Source organism: Odocoileus virginianus, chromosome 12 (genome assembly GCF_023699985.2).
Source record: "Odocoileus virginianus isolate 20LAN1187 ecotype Illinois chromosome 12, Ovbor_1.2, whole genome shotgun sequence".
Lineage (NCBI taxonomy): Eukaryota > Metazoa > Chordata > Mammalia > Artiodactyla > Cervidae > Odocoileus > Odocoileus virginianus.
In genome coordinates this window covers 13,857,491-13,876,560 of record NC_069685.1, presented here as the reverse complement: position 1 = coordinate 13,876,560, position 19,070 = coordinate 13,857,491, and the positions used below count along the sequence as shown (strand labels likewise).

The 19,070-nt window shown below is 35.6% G+C and overlaps 1 protein-coding gene across 1 annotated transcript in view; it reads left to right on the top strand.

Moving 5' to 3' along the window:
- USP38 (ubiquitin specific peptidase 38) overlaps nt 1-8,760 on the top strand; it is a 34,167-nt gene extending 25,407 nt beyond the window's left edge. Inside the window, exons 9-10 of the mRNA XM_070474814.1 lie at nt 1,522-2,875; nt 7,537-8,760. Coding sequence (XP_070330915.1) covers nt 1,522-2,875; nt 7,537-7,698 — 1,516 coding nt within the window. The 3' untranslated portion in view covers nt 7,699-8,760. The remainder of the gene's footprint in view (nt 1-1,521; nt 2,876-7,536) is intronic.
- Nucleotides 8,761-19,070: the final 10,310 nt, after the last annotated feature.

Here is a 19,070-nt window from a genome sequence, read left to right as displayed (position 1 = left end):
TTTGCCTTGGAAACAAACAGAGATCATTCCGTCATTTTTGAGATTGCATCCAAGCACTGCATTTTGGACTCTTTTATTGACCATGATAGCTACTCCATTTCTTCTAAGGGATTCCTGCCCACAATAGAAGATATAATGATCATCTGAGTTAAATTCACCCATTCCAGTCCATTTTAGTTCACTGATTACTAGAATGTTAACATTTGCTCTTCCCATCTCCTGTTTGACCACTTCCAATTTGCCTTGATTCATGGACCTAACATTCCAGGTTTCTATGCAGTATTGCTGTTTACAGCATCGGACCTTCCTTCTATCACCAGTCACATTCACAATTGGGTATTGTTTTTGCTTTGGCTCCATCCCTTCATTCTTTCTGGACTTATTTCTCCACTGATCTCCAGTAGCATATTTTGGGCACCTACCGGACCTGGGGAGTTCCTCTTTCAGTATCCTATCATTTTGCCTTTTCATACTGTTCATGGGGTTCTCGAGGCAAGAATATTGAAGTGTTTTGCCATTCCCTTCTCCAGTGGACCACATTCTGTCAGACCTCTCCACCATGACCCAAGAACCCCTAGGAGTTCCCAAAACACTTTCAGGGATCTTTCCCTTTCCAACTACATATCTGTGTATCTGTAGTTAAGGCCACACTTTCTTTATATACTTCATCCAAAACAGAGCACAATAGACTGAATGCAGAGCAGATACAAGGATCCAGCCTGCCTTCTATTAAGCCAGATGCTTGAAATATTTGCAAAATGAGCCATTCTTCTCACTAAATTTTTTGGGGTTTAGAAAACATAACTATTTTTCATTTAAAAATGTTATTTATATTAGCATGTAATGAGTTTATTATTTATTATTGTGTAGCACTTTATTACTTTTATTCTCAATTTTTGAATATAGTAAATATTGATAGATATAACCACATACATGATAGCTCTCAGGTTCCTCAGTTATTTTTAAGAGTATAAAGGCATTCTAAGATAACAAAATTTAATAACTTCACATTTGGACCAACTGATAAATAGGTGGGTTTGGTAAATTTTATTGTCTTCTTCCCACTTAGGTAATAAAACCTACTATTTCCTGGTCTTTGCCTCCTTTCTGGAATGTAAATAACTAGTACGTTAGTTGAACCCAACATGTGCAACATGTCCCTCCCATTCATTAAGGATACGTTGAGTAGTTTCTTTGTGCCAGGCTTTCTATGAGGTGCCAGGCAGACAAAGATCTATGAGACAGTCAGTGGGTATATACAGTATAAGAGCTATAAAATAGCAATATGAAGAAAGTGTAGTGAGAATATAGGTCAGGAACAATCCCTGACTTCTCTTCTGATCTACATTCTCAAACTGTTTGATATTCCTCTAGATTAAAGGAGAAACTTGATTTTTTAAATAAGCATTATATTTGATAAGAATAATTTGGCTATTTATATAAGCCAAGCCACTAATATTTTTAAGTAGAACTGACTTAAATTTAAGCGAAGTAGCTATATAATGATATACTCTCCTGCAGGCTCCATGAAGAAGAAAAGATCTTGAAAGTTCAGTCCTCACACAAGGCTTCTGCAAGTCCGGGATGCAGTGAAACGTCTTTACAAGAGGTAGTCAATAAAGCAGCCGCCCTCACAGAGACCTATTGCACAGGTGATGGTGAGAAGACACTAATTGAAAAAATGTTTGGAGGAAAACTACAAACTCACATTTGTTGTCTGAACTGCAGGAGTACCTCACAGAAAGTGGAAGCCTTTACTGATCTTTCACTGGCCTTTTGTCCTTCCTCTTCTGTGGAGAACTTGTCTTTTCAAGATCCAGCATCATCACCCAGTACACAAGATGATGGCCTAACACAGGCCAGTGGGCCTGGTCCTTCAGAAGAACCAGGAGCCTGTAACCTGTCAGCAGTGGCCATTGCCTGTGACTCAGCCGTGAGCGAAGGAATGGTTGACAGTCCTGATGAGTTCTGTCCTGAGGACACTCCTGTCCCTAGTAACTCGAGCAAGATGCTTGTTAATAAAGATGTACCTCAGAAACCCGGAGGTGAAACCACACCTTCAGTGACTGACTTACTAAGTTATTTTTTGGCTCCAGAGATTCTTACTGGTGACAACCAATATTATTGTGAAAACTGTGCCTCTCTGCAGAATGCCGAGAAAACTATGCAAATCACAGAGGAACCTGAGTACCTTATCCTTACTCTCTTAAGATTTTCATATGATCAGAAGTATCATGTGAGAAGAAAAATACTAGACAATGTGTCACTGCCACTGGTTTTGGAGTTGCCAGTTAAAAGAACTCCTTTCTCTTCGTTGTCAGAAAGTTGGTCTCTAGATGTTGACTTCACTGACATTAGTGAGAGTCTAGCTAAAAAGTTAAAGCCTTCTGGGACTGAAGAAGCTTGCTCCCCAAAACTGGTGCCCTATCTCTTGAGTTCTGTGGTCGTTCACTCTGGTGTGTCCTCAGAAAGTGGGCATTACTATTCTTATGCCAGAAACGTCACAGGAACAGAGTCCTCCTGCCAGATGTGCCCCCAGCCTGAAACCCTGGCGTTTTCCTCCTCCCGGAACCACTTACTCGGGAGAGATAGTCCCACCACAGTGATTGAACAGGACTTGGAAAATAAGGACATGTCAAAAGAATGGTTTTTATTTAATGACAGCCGAGTGACGTTTACTTCATTTCAGTCAGTCCAGAAAATTACGAGTAGGTTTCCCAAGGATACAGCTTATGTACTTTTGTATAAGAGACAGAACAGTACTAATGGTTTAACTGGTAATAATTCAACCACTGGACTCTGGGTAAATGGAGACCCACCTCTACAGAAAGAACTAATGGATGCTATAACAAAAGACAATAAACTATATTTACAGGTAAGTCAGAAATATAATCATCATTTGTGGAAGATATTTAAACAATTGATAAATGATTAAATGCTTGCCTTAATTTTGAAATCTAGCTTTTACACTTCCAAGGAATTTACAAAGTGGTGATTTTGAAATTTGACTCTGGGTTCACAACCTATATAACTAAATTTTCTTACTTGCTAATATTATGAATTCATTATGGAGAGTCACAATTAGATGCAGTATAGAAGCCCTTCTTTGTTTTCAAGTAGAAAAGATCTGATCATTATAAAATCATGCCATTCAGAAATTTAGGAAGTTTAATGGAAATATTTTCCTCTTCCTTTTAGTTCCACCTGCCAGGGGAAACAACTGCTAAATTTGTATTGATTCCTTCTTGACCTTTGTACAAATATTTTAAGAACTATTTATTGACAAGTGGTTAAAAGGAGATTAAAAGGTAGAATATGTACACAACAGATGTTTGTATTCTTTAAGGACCTGATCGGTAGAATCAAGGCAATAATACAACAGTAAATAAAACCATGGAATAAGGATTTCATTTGAGCAGAATTTACTTATAAATATACTTTTCACAAAGATTTTTCTTACTTTAAAGTTAATATAGACCTTGCTGAAAGTATTTTTCTTTGAAACCTGTCAACTTGCTATCAACATAAAAGACCAACACTAAATAGGAGTTAAAACTATAGGTATATTACTTGGGTAGCCCAAATGATTTTATGAGCTTAAATATCTAAGTTTCTAAAAATTTTGTGTTACAGGCTCTTAAAAGATACAGAATAAGAGAGAAAAAGAGTACTGATTTTGGGGAAAGTTTACTGTATTATAAAATAAATAATGATACATTTTTAAAGGAGTATGGCAGTGTTCTAGGATTACACAGAAACAATACATCTTGCAGGGGAAAAAAATCAGAAATTCAGGATATTCCTTATTCACTACCAGAAAGGCTTATGATCAAGGTAATAGAATATATTCAACCATGTTTTTCTCACTAGATATCAGATAAGCCATTAGATAGGAATCATCAGGATTCTTTAACATTAGAGAGATGGAGTGAGGGTAAGAAGGTAAGGTTGAAATAGAACTTCTACAATATAAAATATGAAAATGCGGCCCAATGCAATCTTGACTTTTGGAAATATACAAAAACTACTCTGATTTCTGTAATTGGAATGCCAAAAACTTACCCCATTACATCCTGATTTTACAATGTTTGTGATGAGCCATTCTTCTCATTATTATTTTACTATCCTCATGTCATTATAAAGAAAAACCATTCTGTACTTTGTTAATTCAGCTTCTCCGTGTTGTGCTCTTGTTCTAAATTCCATTTTAAGTCTCAGATTGTCCAGTTGTCTAATTGCAAAAAAGTTATCACTACATTTTACATTAAAGTTATTACCTGTTTTAAGATATTATTTATTTATCTGTATTAAGACTCTTAGGCTATTAAAGCTTCATATTAAAGTGACTTTTTGAACCAGATTACACTAACAAATAAATTAATTAGAAACTTTAATATATTTAGACTTTATATTATTTAATTTCAAATACAGTAATATAATTGATAAGTTTTGAATGGTGATGTTTCTCATACTGTGTAACCAAATCATTCTGGTATTTTAAGTTTGCATTAAGAGCTATAGTGCTTCTTCTGTTGTGAACACGTCTTCATAATTGCCTGGCAGTGAGACTATGTGGTGAGATTTTATATATAGCAGTTTTCAGCTGTCATTCTTTAGTTTTGAACATGTGGAACATATATATGTATATTTTTCCTTTCATTTCCAGTATTGTTTTTACATTCACTCTTGAGTTATAGTTAAAAATGTGTGCCCATTTCATAGTAATAATACTTTGTAATAGATTGCTATGTTTTGGATACAACTTTGGTTTTAAGAAATGGCATTCTGCCTAATTATAAAAGCTGTAAAAAACTTACTAAATCTTAGTAAAATTAAGGGTATGGAGTTAAGTCACAGCTAGATTTACAAGTGTTAGAAAGACTCTTGCTCTTTTCAGTTTCTGAAGAACTAGTGGTTTTGAAAAGCCTAGGCAAAAAAAAATTCTGCCACACAAACTCTTCTCTACTGTGTATCATGAGCTGACACAGAGGAAAGCAGTGCAGACTGTGGGTCGTGAAGTGAATTTGGGAAAGGGCTCGCTCCTCATACACGTCTACCCCGATTTTCCATCAGGAGCATCTCCAGTCTTTTACCGTGTGGACTAAAAAACCATGCCTTCTGTTAGGATCCAGTGTGAGGAAGGTTGTGTGAGTGGTACCACCTAACCCCACGTGTTCCACCCTCACTGCAGATAACCCTCTCCTTTCTGGTTCAGTTTCTTTTCTGTCTTTGGAGGAGGTGGGAGTTTGTCTGAATATTTTTCTTCATCATACATAAGAGTATATATTGTATCTGTGTAGTTTAAAACAAACAAAAAAAAAGCTGAATCAATTTTATGTTTACCAATTTACTTAAATGAGAGATCTAAATACACTGAAAGGTTTTTGTCCCAAAGCAACAGTAGCTCCTTTCTGTTACTTGACCAATAGTCCACTATTGAAATAAGAATTAATTGTAATACTTGATATACAGTTGGGTAAAAATTACTTATGAGATCCATAATTTGTGAATTTACATAGTGTTCTCATCTATATTAAAAGAAATGAAAAGTGGTTTTCCCTACTTTTATCCATAGTTGAAGTTTTTCTTCTGAAAACAGAATATCATATGCTTTTCTCCATCAGCCATGTATTTATATAAATAACTACAAAAGTAAAAATGGAATCTTACTTCCTTGAGAAACTCTCTATCTTAAAGTATGACATAATATGGGTTTCAAGTGTCTCAGAAGCAGCGGGGTTACTCAGCTTTGTATTGTGTAGGTTCTTCAACATAGTTTCTGGTGGGAAATCACTTTTGAATAGAGTCTAGGCAAGATCTTCTTGAGGAGAACTTCTTGAACTCTGCCTTGCATATTTACTCAGTTTATTTATTTCATTTGGGAACATGATCTGTATCCTAAACCAAATATTGTTTCTTAGATACAGAACCATATTTTCATTGCTTGTTTAGATAGCTTAATATATTATAGAGCCAGAATGGAGTATTTCTGTCCTTATTTTCGTGTCTATTTCTGATAATCTCTATGGCAGCTTTTATTTTTTATCTGTCAAATATACATAATCTTACTCTAACTTTACAAATTGAGGAATAAATTAATATAATCCCTGAGAAATATTGTGTGGTTAGACATGATACAGAGGAGCCAGCAGTTATAAATGTTGTAAATGGTAGAGTTAATGGAAAAATTGTTTTTGAGAAATATCCTGTAAATTAAGTTTTAAAAGCCTTTCTAAGGGTCTATCAGAGACTGGTTAATGAGGCCATTCTGCTATAAGGATTCTTATCTATGACCACATTCAGCCATAAAAATATGTGGTTGTTGATCATTTTGTGTGGCATCACACAGCGGTCATGCATGCTTCCTGAGAAACCAGGGTGTCCATAATATGGAGACAGATGTCAGGGTAAGCCTGAGGTCTTTCCTCCATAGTAAAAATCAGGCATCTCATGAAGAGGGTAGAATAGTCAACTAAGAAAATTTAGCTAGAATTGAACATTACATTGCCAGGAAGAGCAAACTAATTGGACTTTTAGTTGAAAAGCTGGAAATAGTACAGTTCTTATTATTAATGTTGACAGCACTGTGAGAGTTCTTCAGGGTGATTATACCTAACCAGTTAAGGGTTATGCTGTTACCAGTGGCTTTTAGCCCTTGTTGACACTAATGACCTCATTTGAGAGTTATAGACTCTTTCCCAGAAAATGGACCTATGCCAGAATATTTTGCTTATTCTTCCTAGGAGTTTGTGCCAGTTTTAGAATCCAGTTCAACACCTTGCCAAATGAATTTGCAATTTATAAATAAATGTTTATTCATATTTGTTCCTTTCATGGCTAAGTACCTAATAGTGTTCCAGTTTGAGATCATGAATATTTACTGAGCACTTAATATGTGTCTGGCACATAGATGAATATGAGTCCTTATAAAAGCTCTAATAATCTGGTAGGGGGTGGTTTTAAGTAATACTGTAAGGAGACAGGCTCCATTTTCTTTAGCAATGTTTTTGAGATGAGATCTGTTATTTACTGAGAAATATTCTGAGGAAAGGGCAGGAAAAAATTGAGCCCTCTTTCATTATTTATACCTTTTACTGTAATCACCCACTTCCAAAACAGCCCCACTTGACGGAAAGTAGATAATCCATTGTCATAACCTTTGAATTTTATGTTCTGTGTATTAGGAAAGAAATCCATTCTTGTATTTGTTGATGAGCTTTGCAAGAACTGTGATGTTTCTATAGAGAAATCTGAAGACTGTGGGGCTTCAGTTAAAGTGGGGTATTGACAAAGAATGGCCTTTAGGATCTTTCATTCCATAGAATTACACCAGGATTTTGCTCTCTATCTTCTTTGCCCTATCTGTGATCGTACTTTAGTACGATTTGTTAAGGATTAGTGTAATCAGTATCTTTAAAGTTACTGAGATCTGAAGGATACTTAAGGATTAAAGCAACTTAAAAATATTTTTATAGGTGATATACTCATCCACGGTATTTAGAGTTTTAATGTCATAAAAACTATTTTAAATTTCAGGAACAAGAGTTGAATGCTCGAGCCCGGGCCCTACAAGCTGCATCTGCATCCTGTTCATTTCGGCCCAATGGGTTTGATGACAACGATCCACCCGGAAGCTGTGGACCAACTGGTGGTGGGGGTGGAGGAGGATTTAATACGGTTGGAAGACTCGTATTTTGATGCTGAGAGTCCAAAATGCACTGGTCACAAAACATCCAATACCATGACTGTTAAAATGTCAGACTGTAACAAATATCATATCTATCTTTTATTTTTCTTTTCATTAGACCCTTATACTTTAAGAAAACACACTCAGTGCTTGTTTTATTTTCTTGACAATACATCTATTAACAAAATGCATCATGGGAAAAAAAATCTACCTCTTAAAACTCCATTTGCTTTTATGGTTAGACATGCTTGACCAAAAATTTTCAGAGGAAAATATGTACCTGGTCCCTAATGAAGCTGCATTAAATTTAGTAGAGGCATTTAAATGGTCCTATGCTCAGTTTTACTGAACAGAAAATAGATTTCACTTAGCATCCTTTATAAAAAAAATTGTGTGTTGGAGGTGAAGGAAATATTATTTAAAAAGAAAGAAAATATTTTATTCCCTTTGTAGTTACCCCATTATTAAATTCAAGTCTTTGAGAATACTAGCGATGATACAGTCTCTTATGAAGGCAATAACATAAACTTTATCGAGCTGTAGTACTTTTCAGGTTTGTTCAGTGCTGTCTTCAGCATCACTGTCTCTGCATTTCAAGTAAAAATGTTTTAAAAAGATTATTTATACATATGTGCTGAATTTGATCTTAAGAAAGGTGCATGATCCTGTAGAAATCACATTTTTACCTAAAAATTGCTAACTTTGTAGTATTTCTAATTGAGGATTTTAAAAATTCTATTTCAGGGAGTATATCTTCTGTGTGTTTTGAAGGAGATGAGTTCTGTATGTGCCTTGCAGTACTGTAATTCAAAAATAAGAATCTTTGGCTGCGGAAAAGGTTTTCTAAAATGAAATGTTAGGAAGTAATTTTTTGTGCTAACATTAAAATTATAACTTTTGAAAGGTATTAGATTTTCCTGAAGTAAAATCTGATGGTTCTAAATCAAAAAGTGTGATAGTTTGTTTTTAACTCTTATAAGAATTCAGAGGAAATGAACTTGGTCAAGTAAAAAAATTTTTTTTGATTTTTTTACTTAATCCTCAGAATATTAAACATTGATCATGTATTTTCAGAGTTGTACATTTGGGCTTTTTCTTTCTTTCTTTTTTTTTTTTTTTTTTGAGTCATGTGTTTTGCACAGTTCTTTCTGTTTCACAGTTCAGATAAAATGTCAAAATGTCAGCCCCTACCATCCCACATTTTCTTTGCCAAGAAACTGGAAACTTTCTTCTAGGTCTTGATTATACAGTATTCAGGAATTATCCCAATTGTCTCCATTCCTAAAAGTTTTAACTTACCCATGGTATACATAGTTCTGAAGATTGGTCATATATTTATTTTTAAAACATTTTAAGGAAAGAATGTTCTTTGTTGATTTGGGATTTATCTTTTTCCCAAGCTTTTAATGGCAGTGGCTAAAAACAGATATCCTCATCTTCATTCTACTACTTCCCATTCCTAACCTGTTTCTGGTCATCAGGAAGATTAGAAAAACTGATTGAATTAGTTAAAAACTGGAAATTCTTTACAGAATTGAGATTTCTCTTCCCTGCAAATCACTGAACCAGAAGGAATTTTATCAAGTTTCTTTCCTATGGACCTCCTCTTGTTCTAATAGTGAATGTCTAAGCTATGTGTTCAGTTATCCACTGGCTAGAAAATGATTTATAGTCAGACTATATCAATCCACATCTATTGAAACTGGTAAAGTCATTTAATACTTGGTGGCCTCCTATTGTTCTAATAGTGAATGTCTAAGCTATGTGTTCAGTTATCCACTGGCTAGAAAATGATTTATAGTCAGACTATATCAATCCACATCTATTGAAACTGGTAAAGTCATTTAATACTTGGTGGGTTGATGCTAGATTCAACCGTTTCTACTAGGAACTTGCATAAAGACAATTAAACCTACATAAAGTTTTATCTTTGAATAGCAAGTCATTCAAGGATTTTTATGTGTCAGGGTAATTGAATATTCAAAATGATAACAAAGATGAAATTCTAGCTATGTAATATACTGAGCATGAAGACTTCCCTGGTAGTCCAGTGACTCCGTACTTCCAGTTCAGGGGCATGGGTTTGATCCCTGGTCAGGGAACTAGGATCCTAGGTGCTGTGTGGTGTGGCACAGAAGAAAAAGAGAAACATACTACTGAGCTTATTTAGATTAACTTTATACCACTACCAAAAACTGGAAGTTAAAGATTTCCTTTTAAAATTACAACTATAGTAATAATTATTTGGAAGCAACCTAAATCTCCATCAGCAGATAAATGAATAAAAGAAAATGTGTTTATATACAGTGGAATAGTACTCAGCCATAGGAAAGAATGAAATACTGCCATTTGGAGCAACATGGATAGACCTAGAGTTTATCATACTAAGTGAAGTAAGTCAGAGAAAGACAAATATCATATGAAGTCACTTATATGTGGAGTCTAAAAAGAATTATACAAATGAACTTATTTATAAAACAGAGACTCACAGACATAGAAAACAAGCTTATGGTAACCACAGTAGAAAGGTGAGGGATAAAATAGGAGTTTGGGAGTAACATGTACACACTACTATGTGTGTAAAGTAGATAACCAACATGGACCTACTCTATAGCATAAGGAACTGTACTCAGTATTTTATAATAACATATTGGAAAAGAATCTGAAAAGATAATGTGTGTGTATATGTATACCTACACACACACACACACACACACACACACACACACACACATATCTAACTAAATATAACTGGATCACTTTGCTGTAATCTGAAGCATGGTAAATCAACTATACTTCAATTTAAAAAATAAATTTAAAAGCAAAAAAGATAATAAACCAAAAAAAACAAAACAAAACCCAATGAATCTTAAAAAAGAAGTCCAAAAAAAGAAAAAAGAAGTCTAAAAGGCTCTTCTATGTATATATACATATATATTATATATTCTTATAATGCATTTACCAAACTGTCATATCATCATAATGTTAGCCTTATTTTTTGTTTTATTAATTTTCTTATAGACTCCTTTTTGGAAGTGAATGAAAGTCAAAATGAATGAGGGATTTTTAAAAAACAAGGATTTGAAGTAAACAGTTCTTTAAAAAAAAAGTTAACTTATAAAGAAAAACCTCAGGCTTTCTGTGTAAAAGGAAATTCTGTTATAGAAATAGTTTTAAAGAAATGAAATAAAGATTTTTATTCAACAAATCAACTATCTGGGTTTTACAAAATCAAAAGGATTTGTTATGTAAAACCTTTAGCCCCAGTGTTACATAACCAGTGTGGATTTAACTTTAAAAATAGAATCGAAGAAGTCAGCCAAGTGTGTAGCCAACTCTCATCATCAGTGTCAGTTATGGCCTGCAGTTGTTTTTCTCTTAATAAATCTCATGTTTTCAAGTTTTGCTTTGTGTGCTAGACACACACACACCTTGATTTCAGAGAGATGAAAAGGTTAGCCTTCCCTGGGTAGATCAGTGGTTTTCAACCATGCATAATGTTAGAATCACTTAGAAAGTTTTTAAAAAATATTACCATGCCTGGCCCCACCCCAGACCTATTAAATTACATGGCGACTGGGCATCAGTAATTTCTGAAGTTCCTCACATGATTTAAATGTACAGCCTTTGTTGAGAATTTCTGGGCTAGAAAAGGAATTGTTTTCTCTAGGACTTTTATCCAAGGATAGTAGCATGTTGAATGATTAAGTAAGATTAAAACTAGTAATTTAATTATTTGGAAGCAGCCTAAGTGTCAACCAGATGATAATGTAGTGGATACTGATAGATGATTGTGTCTTTTGAACTTATACCAGCCCTGTAAGTGAGTTCATACCTTTGCCCTCCCTTACTCTTTTATGAATAAAGAAAGAAAGACTCAGATTAAGGAACTTGCTCAAAATTATGCAGCTAAAAAATCAGAAATTGAGATTTTTTCAAAATCATAATTGAGATTTTAATCCATGTCCTCAGAACTCCAAAGTCAGTGCTCCAAAAGAGGGATGGTAACAAGTAGGAGAAAAATGTAAGCAAAAGATTTAAGCAAATTACATATTAATAAAGGTTTGCAGTAAACTATGAAATAGAATTTCTATAAACTGTATCATTTATTCTTTTGCACTCCAAATATCTTTTTTTTTTAAAGTGAGACCCACTCTGTTAAAACCTGTAGGTAGTAATGCCAACAGTTGAGAAATATGGTTCTGAGCAAACTCATTTGCTATGCCTGTTTAATCTATGCTTATTTTACTAGCCTTAGCTCTTCCATTCTCCCCTTTCTGTCCTCCCATGTCATACTGGACTGTGCGTCAAATCCTGGTCTCCTGCATTTCAGGCAGATTCTTTACCATCCCTGCCATCAGGGAAGCCCAATTCTTACTCAGACATATACTCACCATCTCCAGGCTTTTCCACATGCAAGTAAGAGTAAGCACTTTGTTCCCCTCACCCGACTTTCCCTCCCTGCTTTCATGTGACTAATTCCTGCTCATCTGTCAATATGCTCAAGTCTTCTCATACCAGCCTCCCAAACTGACTAGTCTCCCGTTTTATCCTGGGTTTTCTTGTGCTTCTTGAAGATACCATAGCTTAGTAATGGAGTAAATTTGAGTTAGAGTAAAGACTGCTCCTTCACAGCAGAGGTCCCCCACCTCCAGGATCTAACACCTGATGATCTGAGGTGGGGCTGAGGTAATAATGATAGAAATAACTCAACAATAAATGCAGTGCACTTGAATCATCCCTAAACCATCCCCCATCCCCGGTCTGTGGAAAAAGTGTCTTCCACAAAACCAGTCCCTAGTGCCAGAAAGTTTGGGGACTGCTGCTTTACAACAGCAAAGATTAAAAGCAGGTCTTAACACAAGCAGCCTATTTTAGTTAGCATAAAATTCAAGTTAACTCATGTATAAGCCAGAATGACTTCTCTATATCTCAATATATGAGATTTTCTTTTATCATTTCCCTGTTACGATTATAAGATGTCCTTTCCAGTCTCATTCTTCCTGGGAAAGACTCTGCACCCCAGTAAATCATGGTACATGAGCATGTAACTGTAGTCCAGGTACAAACGATTCCCCAAAGACCCTATTTTTCTGTAAGTCAATAGGTCAAGGTTTATATTTAACTCTATTAATAAACACTTAAATTTTTTGGAAAAAAAAAAAGGAGCAGACCTTGAAAGGATCAAACTCATGTGTAAGTAATTGCATGCTGAACAAAGTCCAGCACTCTTTAAAGGAATACAACAAACTGAGCATTTAAGAAAGTAAAATTCACAATATTGAGGATCTGGTAAAAAATTGTCAGTCATTCAAAGAAAAATAAGAAAGAAAAATTTTTCTTCATACCCAGAAGAAAAACCAATCAGTAGAAACAGGCTCAAATTATGGAAAGGAAGGAACTGACAAACCTTAAAAGAATGTGAAGAAAAATATGAACAAAATGAATAAAGAAACGGAAAATCCAAGAAGCTCAACGAACCCTCAGGAGAATAAATATAAAAGAAGCTGCACCCAATCACATAATAATCAAATTTCTTAACAACAGTGATAAAGAGAAACTCTTAAAAGCAGCTGGAGAAAGAGAACACATTATATATAGAATAGAATTTAGCATACCATATACAGACCTCAAGCCATATCTATTCTGCTGTGTGGTTTTTCATAAATAAAATTCTGTTGGAATACTGACACACCTATTTGTTTACCTATCATCCATAGTGGTTTTTACATGACAATAGCAGAATTGAGTAGTTGTGACACAGACTATTTAGCCTGGAATGACAAAAAATATTTACTAAAGTACTTTACAGAAAAAGTTTGTGATCCCCAATATAGAAAAATAGAAGGAAGACAGCAGTCATCTTACTAGAAAATATGCGAGCCAAAAGGCAATGGAATGACATCTAAAAAGTGCAGAAAGGAAAAACTACCTACTGAATATTTCCTATGGCTTCCCTCGTGGCTCAATCGGTTAAGTGTGCCTGCAATGCAGGAGACCTGAGTTCAATCCCTGGGTCAGGAAGAGCCCCTGGAGAAGGAAATGGCAACCCACTCCAGTACTCTTGCCTGGAGAATCCCATGGACAGAGGAGCCTTGTGGGCTACAAAGAGCCCATGGGGTCACAGGGTCTGACACAACTGAGTGACTATCACTCCACTTCACCAGTGAAAATGTCATTCAAAACAAACGTGAAATAGATGTTTTTAGACAAAACCTGAGAATTTTTTCCTTGAGTGTTTGCACTATGTGATATGTTAAAGAAAATTCTTTAGGCTGAAGGAAAATGATACTAGATGGAAAATTAGATCTACACAAAGAAATAAAGAGTGATGGAAATAGATTTGGCACAGTTGACTCAATATCCAAGAAAAGAAGGACAGCTTTGGAAAGCTTGAGTCTGATACTGTGCTCATGAGCAGCAATTTGGACCACCTGCTCTATCCACCATGCATCCAGCACACCAGACAGGCAGACGAGACTCCTTTCCAGGAAAAGAAGTGTGAACTTGGACTAAAGCAGAGTTTGGCAAACTATAGCCTAAGAGCCAGCCACCTGTTTCATGTAGAAAGTCCAAAATAATTAAGAATGCTTAACTTACCTACAAAATTTTAAAATTAATAAGTGAATTTAGTTAGTCACCTGAATATAAAGCCAATATATCAAATTCAAGTGCATGTATAAAGAACAAGTATCAGAATATAAAATTGAATGACACATACAATAATATGTTTACATATTATGTAATACTATATATAATATAAAATAATTATAATATGAGGCTTCCCTCATAACTCGGTCGGTAAAGAATCTCTCTGCAATGCAGGAGACTTGGGTTCATTTCCTGGGTCAGGAAGATCCCCTGGAGAAGGAAATGGCAACCCACTCCAGTATTCTCGCCTGGAAAATCCCATGGAGAGAAGAGCCTGGCAGGCTAAAGCCCATGAGATTACAAGAGTCAGATACAATTTAGCGACTAAACTACCACCACATACAATAATATTTTTACAATAAGTTTTTTTAATATTTAATAATAATTATATAAGACCTCCACACAGAATACTATAAAACATTACTTAAGAAATTAAAGAAGACATAAACAATTCATGGCTTGGAAAACTCAAAATTATGAACACCTAATTTCCCCTACACTGATGTATATAAACAGTGCATTCCCAATCTTGGAATTTTTATTTCTATTAATTGAGAAGAGGATTCTAAAATGGAAATGAAAAAATTATAAAAATAGTCAAGACTCTCTTGGAAATGAATATGATAGGATGACTTTCTATACAGGATAACAAAGTTGATTATAAAGCTAATTAAGACAGAGTGGGCTTATTAGTCTATTCAGAAGAGAGACTCAAGAAATAGACCCATATTTATGCACACACAATTCATGACAAAAGGAAGATGATCATATATCCTAGTTTTCCTGAGGCTGTTCGCAGAATGTAGAATTTTCAGGCTGAAACCAGGAAACTCAGAAAAACTGGGATAAGTTAGTCACCATAGACAAAGGTGGGCAGGCACTTTATAGAGGAGTGAGGAAAGAATGGGCTTTTCAGTAAATTATAGTGGGACAATGGGATAATCATGTAAACTAAAAGGAACAGCTTTTACCTCACACTATGTACAAAAAGATATTTCAAATGTATGGTAAATCTAAACAAAAGCAAAATAAAAGTTTTTAAAGATTACTTAGAAGAATATCTTCAAAACTTAAGAATATGGAAAGATTTCTTAAATAGGACCCAAAAAGCCCTTGTCATGAAAAGCAATGATAAAATGGATAACATAAAATTAAAAACTTCTGATCCTCAAAGACACCATTCAGGATGAAAAAGCCATGGAGTGGAAAATATTTGCAACTCACAAGTGAATATATAAAATAACTACAAATAAAAAAAAGAAAAAAGACAATTCATAGAAAATGGGAAAAAGAGAAGCAGGCACTTCAAAAGAAAACAAATTTCTAATAAACATACAAAAAGGCACCTTATTAATCATCAGAAAATGTAAATGAAAGCACAATGGTACACCATTAAATGCTCATAAAATGAATAAATTTTGATATTGAAATATCAAATACTGATGAGAATGTAGAATGTAAAGTCTCATCCTTACAGGAGTGTGGATTGATAAAACCATTTTGGAAAACTGGCAGTATCTTTGAAAACTGGACCTGTGCTTACAGCTATAAAAATGTGTTCACAGAACACGTTTGAAAAGATCTAATGTAGTGTTGTTCATAACAGCATAAAACTTGAAATAATCTAAGTATTTATGAAGAGTAGAATAGATCAGCTGTGGTATATCATATATTATATTCCTATACAGCAGTGTAAATAAATGACCTCCAAGTAACATTACAACATGGATAAGTTCCACAAGCATAGTTTAAGGAAAGCAAATTATTTCTGTAAAACAGGCAGTTTGTGGATATAAGAAGTATGGATGTTTCCTACAACACCCCCTCCCCCCACCGTGTGTGGTCAATCTTTGGACTGTAGCCCACCAGTTTCTCCTGTCCATTGCATTTTCCAGGCAAGAGTACTGGAGTGGGTAACAATTCCCTTCTCCAGGGGATCTTCCCAACCCAGGGATCAAACCCATGTCTCTGCTTCTCCTGCACTGGCAGGCAGATTCTTATCACTAGCAGCCCATGAACAGAGGAGCCTGGCAGGCTACAGTCCTCGGGGTTGCAAAGAATCAGAGATGACTTAGCGACTGAACAACCACCACAGAGATCACAGTCAGTCCCATTCTCTCTGCATGGCCAAGCAAACATTTGTATGGATGTTACGGTGGGAGAAAGGGAGAACTGATCACATAGAAGAATCATGAATGGGGACTTCCATGGTATAATTCTATGTTTTACCTATTTATTTATTAGCTTTGTTCACTTTATGATAACATATCTACTGTATACTTATAATTTTGAACTTTTCTGTATGTCTTTTATCAGTTCAGTTCACTCACTCAGTCGTGTCTGACTCTTTGTGACCCCATGGACTGCAGCACGCCAGGCCTCCCTATCCATCACCAACTCCCGGAGTTTACTCAAACTCATGTTCATTGAGTAGGTGATACCATCCAACCATCTCATCCTCTGTCGTCCCCTTCTCCTCCCACCTTCAATCTTTCCCAGCATCAGGGTCTTTTCAAATGAGTCAGTTTGCATCAGGTGGCCAAAGTATTGGAGTTTCAGCTTCAGCATCAGTCCTTCCAATGAATATTCAGGACTGATTTCCTTTAGGATGGACTGGTTGGATCCCCTTGCAGTCCAAGGGACTCTCAAGCATCTTCTCCAATACCACAGTTGAAAAGCATCAATTCTTCGGCAATCAGCTTTCTTTATAGTCCAACTCTCACATCCATATGTGACTACTGGAACAACCATAGCTTTGAATAGATGGATCTTTGTTGGCAAAGTAATGTCTCTGTTTTTTAATATGCTGTCTAGGTTCATCATAGCTTTCCTTCCAAAGAGTGAGCGTCTTTTAATTTCATGGCTGCAGTCATCATCTGCAGTGATTTTGGAGCCCAAAAAAATAAAGCTTGTCACTGTTTCCACTGTTTCCCCATCTATTTGCCATGAAGTGATGGGACCAGATGCCATGATCTTAGTTTTCTGAATGTTGAGTTTTAAGCCAACTTTTTCACTCTCCTCTTTCACTTTCATCAAGAGGCCCTTCAGTTCTTCTTCGCTTTCTGCCATAAGGATGGTGTCATCTGTGTATCTGAGGTTATTGATATTTCTCCCGGCAATCTTGATTCCAGCTTGTGCTTCTTCCAGCCCAGCGTTTCTCATGATGTACTCTGCATAGAAGTTAAATAAGCAGGGTGACAATATACAGCCTTGACGTACTCCTTTCCCGATTTGAAACCAGTCTGTTGTTCCATGTCCAATTCTAACTGTTGCTTCCTGACATGCATACAGGTTTCTCAAGAGGCAGGTCAGGTGGTCAGGTGTTCCCATCTCTTTCAGAATTTTCCAGAGTTTGTTGTGTTTCACACAGTTGAAGGCTTTGGCATAATCAATAAAGCAGAAATAGATGTTTTTCTGGAACTCTCTTGCTTTTTCAGTGATCCAACGGATGTGGGCAATTTGATCTCTGGCTCATCTGCCTTTCCTAATGCCAGCTTGAACATCTGGAAATTCATGGTTCACATACTGTTGAAGCCTGGCTTAGAGAATTTTGAGCATTACTTTACTAGCATGTGAGATGAGTGCAATTGTGCGGTAGTTTGAGCATTTTTTGGCATTGCCTTTCTTAGGGATTGGAATGAAAACTGACCTTTTCCCATCCTGTGGCCACTGCTGAGTTTTCCCAATTTGCTGGCATACTGAGTGCAGCATTTCACAGCATCATCTTATTCTCATCATCACCTCCACTAGACTTGTTCATAATGATGCTTTCTAAGACCCACTTGACTTCATATTCCAGGATGTCTGACTCTAGGTAAGTGATCACACCATTGTGATTATGTGGGTCATGAAGACTTTTTTGTATAGTTCCTCTGTGTATTCTTGCCACTTCTTCTTAATATCTTCTGCTTTTGTTAGGTCCATACCATTTCTGCCCTTTATTGTGCCCATCTTTGCATGAAATGTTCCTTTGGTATCTCTAATTTTCTTGAAGAGATCTCTAGTCTTTCCCATTCTATTGTTTTCCTCTCTTTCTTTGCATTGGCTATGTCTTTTATACTTCAAAAGAATTAAAACAAATTCATGTTAACAGTTTTTTGAGACTGATCTAGCAGATCTGATCTAGACTGATCTAGAGACTGATCAAAGGCCAGAAAGCAGTTAAGAAGCCCCAATGGTGGATGATGAACTTACGCTAAGAGAGTTGGAGAAAACTGGAAAGGATGAAAATGAACTGTTTGCATCTAAATTTAACATCTATTTTCAGTTAAATTAAAATATCTGTCCCTCAGGTATACTAACCACATTTTGCATGGTCAGCAGCCTCTAGTGGTCAGTGGCCACCATAATGAACAGCACAACCTGAGAAATAGTGATGAACCACAGTGATAAATGATCATTTTACAATTTTATGCTTCCTTCCCATCCTAACTACCTATCATCTAGATACCCTTATAAAAAATTAAATACATGTCTATTCTCTATGAAATAAATGAAAATATTTAAGAAACAATTTTTAGGTATCCATCTTCCTGGAAATTTCAGGCTCAATTCTATGCCTTCTATGCATCTATGAAAGGGGAACTTATAACAAAGACTTCCTTATTATTAAGGCAACAGAGCCGTAGACTTATTTTAATTGCTGCTCCTGTTGACCACTTGCTAACCAGTCTGTCCATGGCTATGAGAAAGGAAATAACTCATAATGTTTACTTGCCCTTTTAGAACATCT